General features: G+C 31.3%; 1 protein-coding gene across 2 annotated transcripts in view; it reads left to right on the forward strand.

Moving 5' to 3' along the window:
* The window catches only part of LOC108367039 (uncharacterized), a 45,661-nt gene that overhangs the window by 13,440 nt on the left and 19,127 nt on the right, over positions 1-13,094 (forward strand). For both annotated transcript variants that reach the window (XM_017621561.1, XM_017621562.1), the window contains exon 2: positions 12,083-12,103. In XM_017621561.1, coding sequence (XP_017477050.1) covers positions 12,083-12,103 — 21 coding nt within the window. The remainder of the gene's footprint in view (positions 1-12,082; positions 12,104-13,094) is intronic.

The raw sequence follows: 13,094 nt of genomic DNA on the forward strand, positions 1-13,094 counted from the left end.
AAAAATACACATTTTTCTTATTTAAACTATAGAAATTAAAATTTTTTAATTTTGATAACAATAAAATCTAAAAATGAAAAGAAAGTTTAATTAAAAAGATAATAACAAATAAAAATAAAAAATAGATAGATTCTTAATATTAAATTAAAAACTAAAAGAAAGTAAAATTAAAAAACGACAGAAAAATAATTAAAAGGAAGAAAAAAATAAACTCCTAAAAATTAAATTAACTTAAAAAAAATATTATATAAAACAAGACAAAAAATATGGTTCTTTTTAAATCAATAAGGTCTAAGAATTAAATAAAAATAAAAAAATAAAAGTTCTGTTTTTATACACAGATTTATACAGGTGATTTTCCCAAATTATTTTCATTTTTATGAAAAATTCAAACTTTACCAGGGGAAAAATAAGAAGCCAAAATACTACTTAACTACACATCCATACCTAAATATATGTGACCTTTTCAGCCAAACCTTTTCATCAAAAAAAACGAACAAGCCCATTTTTTTTCATACGGAAGGAAACCGCTGCAACTTCGACAAAAAAATTCCAAAAAAATCAACTGTAATTTTTAGCCATTCCAAACTTGCACATTATTACACTCAAGCCCCAAGGTACTAAGTTTCAAGTAAATCACATTAAAATTTTGTTATTTCGTCCGCCTCACAGCTGCTAGTAATAGTGTTAGCTATGTTAGTTATTTATCGCCAACAGCTTATAATTGAATGATTCTCAATCGAATCAAATGAACTGAAGCAAAATGTACGCAAAATATTCTCACATTTTACTATTTCTCGTCGATGGATGTTTGTCTGTTAGTATGCATATACATACATACGTACACACATATGTACATATGTAGCTACATTGTTGGCGCTACGTCATAGTTCACCTTGGCTTGGCAGTTTGATGGCATAACGTTGTCGCTTGCTCGCTTGGGGCATTCAGAACCATGTGTTTCTACAAAAGTGCATTTTTATCTTTTTGCAGACCTTTCACACTCTAGCTAGGTTACAATTGTAAGGTTTTTTTTTTAAGAAGCTGCAGCTCTTACCGCATTGAGTTGCGGTATCTTCAATACTACTGCTACTGTGAAATACTTGCTCTTCATTATACTAAAATTTTATGGGCTACAAAACTGCATACTTAAAAAAACTCTAAAAAAATATTAAAAATTTGAAAAATGTATAAATTTGTAATGTACTCAACTTCGGTGTAAAAAAAATCATAACTCCTATTATTGTAGAATGCACCCCATAATACTATACTTAAATATTGTACAATACTCAGAGCCACCATTGTGATTTTTTTTATTTTTTTTTTTTAGATGGCATATTTGCAAAAACTATTTTTTTTTGTTATCAAAAAATGTGTATGTGAAAATTTTTTCAAGATTTTTTTTTAATATTTCTTTTCATAGAGAATTTTGGTGTGTGTATGTGTGATCTTTTTTTCAAATTTTTTTCTCGCCCCATTCTCGAGATATTTGGAAAACTATTAAATCGATTTGTTTTTCTTTTTTTTGTGCTGTAAAGTTCATAAAAATGTATTAATCAAGCTCAAATTTTATATTTATTTATTATTTATGTTTATGCATCATACCCCTAAAAATTTGAAACAAATCAAACACATGTAGTATGAACCCCGTCCGTTTTGGTATGAAACGCCCCATACACATATGCACCTGCTGCACTCAATTTCAATAGACCGTGTAGCAAACATTTAACAATAACTTTCGAGCACTCGGCACTAAGGCGCTGGTGGTCTATTTTCAACCCTTTATTGCCTTCATTTGCTATTTTTATCTAACCACTTTTTCTAAATAATTCATTAAACGTTGAGTGCATGACGTCACAAAACACAGAGACATCCAAACCTTAATGCTTTACAACCCCACACTCTTCAGTTTTACCACTCGAATCGTGATGCCAAAAGTATTTGATTTGAAGTGAAGAGTATGGTGGCTGTATTTTTAAGTAGTCACTTGCATATGCCATGCCATTGTGTCAAGGGAGTACCGATGAAGGACATCTGTGGTACATATGTACACTCATACATATGCACATACATACATTGCTATACTGCGCTGATTGTAACCTTGTACTGCATTTTCAATTCCATTTTGCAATCTTTCTTCTCCTATCTCCACTCTACTCGTTGTGACGTAGTGGCTACTGAGTGGTAAGCAAGCGGCCTTGCATACTTTTTGGCGGCACTTCCTACCCTTAGTATTTTAGTCTGGCACTGCAGTGAGAAAAGCGTGCATACACTCAATTGACTTGCTTCGCACTCTCTGTGTTTAGTGTGAATAAGTACAAGTATTCTTGCACTGCTTAAGGTTAGAACGCTCAAAATTGTGATGGAGGAAAGTTAAAAATGAGTAACGCTTGAGTGAAAGAGGGCTGAAAAGTAATGAGTTGATTTTGAGTGAAGAGATGGTTGAGTGTGAAATTCAACCCAGCTGAAAATTTCATTTGTTAAAACTCTGAATCTACCCAGTTTCACTTAAATATTGAATAAGAGAATTGCATATTTTTAATATATCGACGGTTGAGTGAAAGACCGACCTATCTCGGCAGTTCGAAAACTCCGTCTCAGAAAACTTTTCCAGAACGCTCTATCGCTAAAAAAAAACCCTTAATTCAGCTGCCGATTCTAAAATCGAAGCAAATTTTTGCATCCGATTTCCTAAGCTTCAACCCCTACGTCGATGCTACGATAGTCGAAGATATCACATATAAATTTTGGTCCTGATCCTAGTCGGTCAAAGGCCAGATGTCTCGAGTTGGTTAAGACGTCTTCATAGGTTAATCTGAACTTTGACCTCTGTGCGACACGCCTTAACCGACTACAATGGGGACAAAAATTTATACGTGATATCTTCGCCTATAGTAGCATCGACGTAGGGGTTAAGGCTTAGGAAATCGTAAGGTAAATATTACCTTCCCACATTTAAGGACCACCCTAATATGCGTGTATAAGTTATTTAATGTTTCTAATTTTTAATTTTTTTCCATATTTTAATGCCAAATAAATTGTTTTTATTTTTTAATTATTATTTTATATAATTTTTTATTTTTATTTTTTAAATTTCTATAATGTTTTTTTCTGTTAATTGTTTTTTTAGTCTAATTATTTGTTTTACTTATGGCGGCTGCTGTGGTGTAGTGGTAAACAGTGCGCGCTTCCACTTCGCAGTGCCTGGGTTTAAACAACAAAAAATGTACAAAAAAGGTTTTTTTTAACAGCATTTGCCCCTCGGCAGGAATGGGTAACCTCCGAGTGTATTTCTGCCATAAAAAACAGCTTCTCATAAAAATACAATCGCCGTTCGGAGTTGTGTGACAACATCATGGCCCACGCCACAAATCGGAGGAAAAGCTCGGCAAAACATGTGTTTAAGCGCCAATCTATTATTATTATTAATTGTTTCATTTGTATTTTTTAAATTTTTGATATTTCTTACTAAAATTTTTATTATCTAATGTTAGATTTAAATTAATTTTATTTTTTTTTTTTAATTTTATTTTCGGAATTTGTATTTAACTTTTTATATTTTTGCTTTTATAGTGTTTCTAAATTGGTTTATATTTCAAGGTCAAATACTTATATTTATTGCTATTTTATTTTTTGTTAATATCTTAGTTTTTTCTTTTTTTTTCTTTTTTTACATTGTTTTAATCTATAGAATAAAATTTTTTTTTATACTGTAATGTTTTTGATTTAAATTTTATTTTTTTAATTAAATTATATTTTTTTTACTTCTTCAAATTGTTTTTAATTGTAATTTACCCAAAAAAACATACATTTTACTTATGAGCAGATACAAATTTGGGAAATAATAGGCAACGCTTATTTGTCTCGAGCGGAAATGTTAAAATAAAAGTAAGAAAGCACACCGTTTTGTTTGAGCTAAGAAAAAAATAAAGCTAATGAGTATGCAAAATACTTTTAGGCTCCGCCTAATGGTTGAACCAAGCGGCTATCTTCTAATTGCAGCTGATGAGTGTGAAACTGTGGGCAAAAAGCACCATCGCCTTGACTCGCATTCGACACTCGCGGGACTGCCACAATGATTTCATTGTTTTATCGCAGTCCTTTGCAGAGCATCTACGTGTGTTCAGAGTCAACCACATTCGCAGCGAAGTTATACTTTTCGCTGCCCGACTTCTGCTCGTCGCTTTCGTATTTTGTACAATTTGACTTTGTCGCTATTCTTATTTTTTTCAAGTTTTTTTTTTGCTTTTTCTTCTACCTCACGCGCCTGCAAATATGTGTGCTCTTATGTTCATGCAAATACACAGTGTTGTATTGTTTGTTTGCTTTTATGTTTCATATTTTTTTCTGCGCTTTGGCTTCTTCATTGTTTGCTTACACACATTCCAGCGCGCATATGACGTACATACGTACACACATATTTACATATGCTCATATGCGCATAATGCGTAAATTAATTAAAAATGTATGACAAAATAATTACAGCTGACCTTGTTTTAGTGCGGACTTGTGTATGTATGTATGTATGGTAAATATGTGTATTTGTGTGTTCTCTTGTTTGCTCGTTTATGCGCGCTCGCGCCATTTCCTCTACTTTTCTTTTCCAACCCATGCCCATTTTCCTTCAATTTCTATTCCATTTTCAATTTCGTCATCGCTTTCATGGCTCGCAACGTTCATTTATATTGAGCGCCTTTAACAAACATACATACATACATACATATAGCCACATATGTAACCGCTGTAATAACAAAATATGCTGCTTTTAGTCTAGTTTGCGCCTTTTACTCGTTCGCGCTTTGTGCTGTGCCATTGACGTCCGTCCGCATGCTGAGTTTGATTTAAGCGAATATTTTTGTCCATTTTCGAAACACCCGCGAAAATTTGCATTGCTAGTGAAAATATGAATTTCATTTCGTTCACATATGGAATTTTGAATTAATTTTATGCAGAAAAGTGGTTTTTGAGGTGTTGTGATTTTTTGTGATCGAAAGCATACTCATGGCGTATGAGTAATGCGCTTTGATTACGTATACGACCTGCTTAACAGCCACCCGAAGTTATTTGCTTTTGTATCATAGCGCTCGTATTTCGCGTATGTATTTCGTTTAACTACAATATTTTGTTAATTTTAATTTTTATTTTTAATACTTTTCTGCTGTTTTATTATTAATTACTCCAAATATTTTCGACTGGTAATCCATTATAACATTTTGTTGTTATGCGCTGCTTAGTGAATAACTAAGCAATTTCGTGCATGCAACTTGGGTTTTACGAGTTAGTGTCGCCATCGCCTATGTCGCCTATTTGTCATTATTAAAAATTTAGTAGTGCTCGTAATTGGATACTTTAGTTTTCGGTTAGCCGTTTGTTTGGCAAATTTAATGACCATATTTTGTGTCAGGCGATCGAATTCGTGGTGCCATTTGGCCTGAGTGCGCGCTTCGCGCTTAGTATATTGTAACTATGTATTCGTACTTATATATTTACAGTGTGTGATTTTATTTTTCGTACACGTAAAATATGTAAACCGCTAGAAGCTAAAAAAAACTCGGCTCAGATGTAAGCTTTTAGTTTAATTATCGAAACTAGCCCGATAGGTTTCAACATTTTAAAAATAAAAATAGTTTTTGTTTTTTTATTTGAAATCAATATGAAAACTAACAGAAAAAAAAAAATAATTTTTCACTTAAATTGATTTCGTAAGACCGGCAGTAAAAATTAAGTCACCGATCTTTTAGATTTGTTCTAAAAATTTAAAATACGTATGATGTTAAAAATATTAATAAACCAAATTTTTTGATAAAAATATTTTTAAAGTAAATTTTTTTACATAAAAGGGCATGTAAAGTAACTTCAACTTTAAAGAATTTTTTTAAACTTCTTAAATTATTTTCCGGTTTTTTTCGAAGTCTTATAGATTTTTTCAGAGTTTATAGATTTTTGTGGAGATTTATAGATTTTTTCGGAGTTTTATAGATTTTTCTGATTTTTATAGATTTTTAGGAGTTTTATAGATTTTTAGGAGTTTTATATATTTTTAGGAGTTTTATAGATTTTTAGGAGTTTTATAGATTTTTAGGAGTTTTATAGATTTTTAGGAGTTTTATAGATTTTTCGGAGTTTTATAGCTTTTTCGGAGTTTTATAGATTTTTTCGGAGTTTTATAGATTTTTCGGAGTTTTATAGATTTTTCGGAGTTTTATAGATTTTTCGGAGTTTTATAGATTTTTCGGAGTTTTATAACTTAGTAAATTTTTCCATAAAAATGCATTTAAAGAATTTTTTTTAAACTTCTTAAATTATTTTCCGGTTTTTTTCGAAGTCTTATAGATTTTTTCAGAGTTTATAAATTTTTTCCGACCGATATAGATTTTTTCTTCGGAGTTTAAGATTTTTTTTTGTTTAGTATTTTATATATTTCTTCGGCGTTTTATGCATTTTTTGGAGTTAAATAGACATTTTCGTAGAATTTTGTAAATTAATATATTTTTTTTTTTTTATATTTCACACTGTAACAAAAGTTATATAAATACGTGTTTTGTACTTTGTACAAAATTTATCAAATTTTCATAAAAGTTTCCAACTTTTTGATCAAAATCTTTACGAAAATTTCGGGTATGCAGTTTAATAGCCCGTTTAATTTTAGTACAATAAAGTGCAAGCAACTACTTACCGTTGATTTTTGAAAAATTTTTTGTGCGCGCATTTTCTTCCACACAAAGTATGCTCGACAATTTTTTTTTGTATGGAAAAATGTGTAACGCGTTCCACAAAAAAAGTTCCCAAAAATCAACCAGAATTTTGAGCTACTTGAAACTTGTTACTTTGTTATACTAAAACTAAATGGTCTATTAAATTGCAAACCCGAAATTTCTGTAAAAATTTTGTTAAAAAGTTTGAATCTTTTATAAATTTTTTCTAAATTTGTTTACAAAGCTTAAAACTTGTATTTGTATAGTTTTTGTTACAGTGTGAAATATATTAAAAAATAAATAAAATACCCCGCGTATTTTTTGCTTCTAATTTCAATTTAATAAACCCCACTGTTCACCACTAGCGTTGCGCTATTAGACACGCCATTAGGCGCATAATATTTCAATTTTTCTAGAAGCAAATTGGCCTTCATTTGGCGGCGTTAGTGTTCAGGTGGTTAAGTAGAGTGGCAGAGTCGTTTTACCAGTCGTTTTGTTGTAGGTGTGGTTAGCGCGCACGGTTGTCAGCGAACGTTATTATTACTATTGGCGCTATTTGCATTCTGTGTAGCATACTACAGTTACCAGATGCGCTGCATATTACCCTTAATATTAAGTCATACTTATAGGCATGTATGCACATATCTGTATTCGTATGGAATAGTAGCTTATGTCGAAAGGCTGGCTTTAGTATAATGCAGCATTCGTAGCATACGATAGCGAATGACTCACTGGCGCCGAGCCGTTGAAGAACATTTGGCAAATGAACGTGCAAGAAATAGTTCCGATTGGAACGGTTAAGGCGTGTCAAAAAATTAAAATAAATTTTTTTTGTTCATCTAGTACCCAAAATCGATACTACCGTAGTCGAAAATATCACATATAAATTTGGCCCCAATTGGAGTCGGTTAATACGTTTTCATAGGGTAATCTGAACTTTTACCCCTTTGCGACACGCCTTAGCCGACTCCAATCGGTGTCAAATTTATATGTGATTTCTTCGACTAAAGTAGTTTTGATTTTGGTTATTAGATGAAAAAAAAATTATTTTAATTTTTTGAGTCGTTGAGACCAAAACTTAGGGGTTGAGGCTAATGAAACCTAGGGTAAAAATTTCTCTCGTACATTTAAGGACCACCCTAAATAAACATATGTAAATGTAAAATCAACTTAAATAGTACTGAAAATTGAAATTACATTTAAGCTGAATCCTCAGTGCGCCCAGTGTCACTTTTGTGCGCCGAAGGCAAGCTTCGAGTACGCTTTATTCAAGCGGCCATAGCTGAAATCCTGCTGAAGTGGCGCTACTCTGCGCATGTGAGTATGTGCATATGGATGTGTGCGTGTATCCATATGTATTGTGTAAATATTGTCGTAACGGCTGACAATGTTGATACCAATCAGTGCAGTGGCCCAAATGTGCTGCTCATAACTTGTCCAATTATGTCAGTCAGGCAGGTCGATTTCCTGGCCGCCTGACTGGCTAGCTGGCTGACTGGCTAGCTGGCTGACTGGCTGACCATTTCCGTTCTGTATCCACTCATTCAGTTAACTATAATAACCATCAAAGGTTTGCGCAAAAAAAAAAAATAAAAGTAAGCAAACAGAGCAGCAGTCAAGGGCTTATATTCAGCTGGTTTTTCATTTAATCACCATAACCATGTTGTTGTGATACCTCGCCTTCTTTCACTTGACTGAAGTGTTGCAATTAATGCGCATTTATTTGTAAAGCCAGTCACGCCCATCCACTACCGTACCGTACCGGCGAGAGCGGTGGGAGCAGCCTGAGCGTCGAATAAAATGCATTTTTACACCTGCCAACTGGGCAAAAAGCTACTAGCAAACAGCTAGTTAACAATGCATAAGAACTTCATTTTTATGTTGAACATTTACAGATTATCCTGCAGTTAACTAACTGGGCGTTCTGTGCTTTTCCATACATACTAAGTGTAGCTGCACGTTGAAGCGCCTGTCTGTCTGTTCGCCATTTTCCCTTTGGTGTAATAAATATTAATACCATTGCAAAGGTCTTTCACTGCTACATGTTTTCATTGCTAACTCATTCAGCTAATTGTTGTGTACATATATACATATGTGTGTGTATATATATGCCTTAGCGTTGCTGTCAGTGCGCTTCCGAGGCGCTTAATTTGCCGTCTGTGCGCGTCAGTAATGATGTTACGCCCTTAACTATATTTTTTGTTTATTTATTTTTTTATTGTTGTACATTTTTATTATTACATTAATTTTTTTATTAACTCCCTGCATAGTTTTGCTTTAGCTTCATTACTCAGTTAATCCTTTTACACGTTTTGATATTTTATTGTTTGCAGTAAATTAAAAAAGGCAATTTTCTCTTATATGGCTTTCAATAGAAATATTTTTAAATACACCATAATTAAATGTTATTTAATTTAAGTCTTCCCGCAATTTTTTTTTTTTTTGTAGTATGTAACATTTTTATGCAGCATGACTTTTTACGCTTTGTCACCTTTATTTACATTAAAAATTTAAATTCATATTTTTATTGGTTTTCTTTAATGTCATGGTAAGTCAGGAATATGGCTTCTCAAATTCAAATGCAAAAATTTAATTTGCATATTTATGTAGTTTTTATCAGAAGCTCTGAATTTTTATGCGTTTAATGGATTTTTTTTTTATTTTTATTTATAATAATGCCTTCAGAAGCCCAATTAAATTGAGGTATTGGTGAATTGTATCAACTGGTGATTGAATTGAAATCAGTGTCAATTTCAAATAAAAAATTAGGTCGCAATTAAGTTTAAATGTGATGTTCATACTTAAAGCATCGCTGCATTTTCCTGCTGCCTGCATTGGATATTAACACCAGTTTGTTGGATTAGACGGAATAGTTGACAATGAGTCATAGGAAAATTACAGCGGCAAATAAGAAGAAGAGAAGATACAGTGGTGGACAAACGGTGATTCACGTTTGGCGACTATCTCTTGCTGGTCTCATATGCTTGTAGTTATCATTCAAGCTTAGCTGGAATCCAACAAGAAAAGAACCCTTAGCCAAGAAATTTAAAGCTGCCTTAGAAAATTCTAGTTGACTGTGATCTAAGCCTATCCTGCCTATGAATGGGCAAAAAGTGGGTTTATTTAAGGAATTTTATCTTGAAGATTCCGGTTCTTAATTACAAAACCGAAGCAAATTAAGCAAGATATCTTACCGCATAAGATGCCTTTGCCTTGAAGTTCTCAAATTATTCAAACCTTTTCATAAATCTGGTACTCGATAATCGTCTTATTATAACAACTTTTTAAGAGGTCGCATCCAAAATTTTGAACTTTTCTCACGATATGTTTTATGTGACTGAAATGAAATAAACCACAGAATTTAACCTTACGTATTTGAAGTCGGTAAAGAAACACCCTGCATAAAAGTGAAGGTCTCTCTGTTTGTTCTCTATGGACNAAATGAAATAAACCACAGAATTTAACCTTACGTATTTGAAGTCGGTAAAGAAACACCCTGCATAAAAGTGAAGGTCTCTCTGTTTGTTCTCTATGGACTCATAAGTCTTTTTGATTGCGAGCGCCACTTATCGAGTATTTTTTTTTTGCAAAATATGTTTTTTTTTAAATATTTTTTTTTTTGCAAAATATTTTTTTTTTGCAAAATAATTTTTTTGCAGCATATTTTTTTCAAAATATTTATATTTTTTGTAAAATAATTTTTTTTTGCAAAATATTTTTTTTTTTTCAAAATAATGTTTTTTTTTTAATATTTATTTTTCAAAGTAATGTTTTTTTTAATAATTTTTTGCAAAATAATTTTTTTTTAGAAAACAATTTTTTTTAGAAAATAATTTTTTTTTTTAGAAATTTTTTTTTGAGCAAATTAATTTTTTTTTGCAAAATATTTTTTTTTTTAAAAGAATGTTTTTTTTTAATATTTATTTTTCAAAGTAATGTTTTTTTTAATAATTTTTTGCAAAATAATTTTTTTAGAAAATAATTTTTTTAGAAAATAATTTTTTTTTTAGAAATTTTTTTTTGAGCAAATTAATTTTTTTTTGCAAAATATTTTTTTTTTGGAGATAATAAATTTGAATCAAATCGGTTCGTAAATAAAATATGTTTGATCGCTAACTNGCAAAATATTTTTTTTTTTGGGATAATAAATTTGAATCAAATCGGTTCGTAAATAAAATATGTTTGATCGCTAACTAGTATGTAACTTGGGAATAGAAATCGCTGCATCTTTTAGGCGCACCAATATTACATAGTTACATCCCGAGTTAATAAATGGAAGGTAAAAAGGCTCACACAGTGTTATTTTCTTTTTCTTTTAATTTAAAATTGAAGTTGATATTTCAACGTTTTCTAATATTATTTAAAATCTTAGTTTTTGTATTGTCAAGTTATAATTATTCATTTAATGTTATGCCTGTTTTGCATGTCCTACAAAATATTATTTATTAATTTATGAATTTTTGCATTTTATTTCATTTTTATATTTCCATTTGTGTGCGTATATTATTGCAACTACTACTACTACTCGTACTCCATACAACTGCATTTATTTATGTAAATCTACTGCAACAACTACTACTTGCTTGCCTCTATACTTTTGTATTTGTGCCTGCTGTTTGTGCATCGTATATCGNTTGGGAATAGAAATCGCTGCATCTTTTAGGCGCACCAATATTACATAGTTACATCCCGAGTTAATAAATGGAAGGTAAAAAGGCTCACACAGTGTTATTTTCTTTTTCTTTTAATTTAAAATTGAAGTTGATATTTCAACGTTTTCTAATATTATTTAAAATCTTAGTTTTTGTATATTTAAGTTATAATTATTCATTTAATGTAATGCCTGTTTTACATGTTCTACAAACTATTATTTATTAATTTATGAATTTTTGCATTTTATTTCATTTTTATATTTCCATTTGTGTGCGTATTTTATTGCAACTACTACTACTACTCGTACTCCATACAACTGCATTTATTTATGTAAATCTACTGCAACAACTACTGCTTGCTTGCCTTTATACTTTTGTATTTGTGCCTGCTGTTTGTGCATCGTATATCGTATCGTATCGTATCGCATCATATGCATCGTTTTTAATTTCATTTGTGCCGTAAATTGTATTGTCGTATTGTGTTGCATATCGTTTGTGAACGTCTCATATTGCTGCCGTCGCTCGTCGACGCCCATCGATCCTTCCTGCATATGTCCGCACCACGACTATTTGATAAATGCATGAATATTATTCTGTCCTGCCGCTGCTTGCTTTTCTGTGTGCCCGTTTATATGATTGCGCTGTCATTGGCGCCTTATCGCCGCGATGATTTGATGTGGCTGCAACATGTGGCAATAAATTCAATAATCTATTTGTATGCTGTGTTGTGCGTAGAATTTTGGAAAGCAAAATCAGGTTTGTTTTTATAGTAAATAGTATGTAAATTTTAATTTGTTTAATGTTATTTCATTTAGTGCATTGTTTTTCATATTTTCTATATTTCATTATTTCATTTATCTAAATGCGATTATTATTTCATTAAGTTTTGCTTTAGTAGTTTTTAATTAATAGCCGTACTTTTTGTTTAAGATAAGTGTTTATATGATGGAAAACAAGCAAAATCTTGCCAGCCATTATTTTTAATCAAACAATTATATATTTATGTAATTATTTAATTTTATTTAAGCTCAGTTAATTTGTATTGACAAACATTTTTGGTTGTGCGTAAGAAGTTTCTTTTTGATTACTGGCCAATTTTAAAACTTGACAGCAATTTTTCGACATAAAAAATTTGATTTGCTCATTTTAAAACTGAACACAAATTGTTGGTCATAAAAAACTGGACATACATTTTTGGCCATTTAAAAAGTGTACATAAATTTTTGGTCGTCCAAAAACTTGATATACATTTTTTTTACGTTACAAAGTGCCCATTTGATTTAGACATAAATTTTTGGCCATTTAAAACTTTAACATAAATGTGTGTTCATTTGAAAACTGGACATAAATTTTTGGTCAGNTTGTGAACGTCTCATATTGCTGCCGTCGCTCGTCGACGCCCATCGATCCTCCTGCATATGCGGACGCACCACGACTATTTGATAAATGCATGAATATTATTCTGTCCTGCCGCTGCTTGCTTTTCTGCGTGCCCGTTTATATGATTGCGCTGTCATTATCGCCGCGATGATTTGATGTGGCTGCAACATGTGGCAATAAATCCAATAATCTCTTTGTATGCTGTGTTGTGCGTAGAATTTTGGAAAGCAAAATCAGGTTTGTTTTTATAGTAAATAGTATGTAAATTCTAATTTGTTTAGTGTTATTTCATTTAGTGCATTGTTTTCCATATTTTCTATATTTCATTATTTCATTTATCTAAATGCGATTATTATTTCACTAAGTT

The sequence above is a fragment of the Rhagoletis zephyria genome, unplaced genomic scaffold, assembly GCF_001687245.7.
Source record: "Rhagoletis zephyria isolate East Lansing unplaced genomic scaffold, Rhagoletis_zephyria_1.1 Rzeph_scaffold_02512, whole genome shotgun sequence".
NCBI lineage: Eukaryota > Metazoa > Arthropoda > Insecta > Diptera > Tephritidae > Rhagoletis > Rhagoletis zephyria.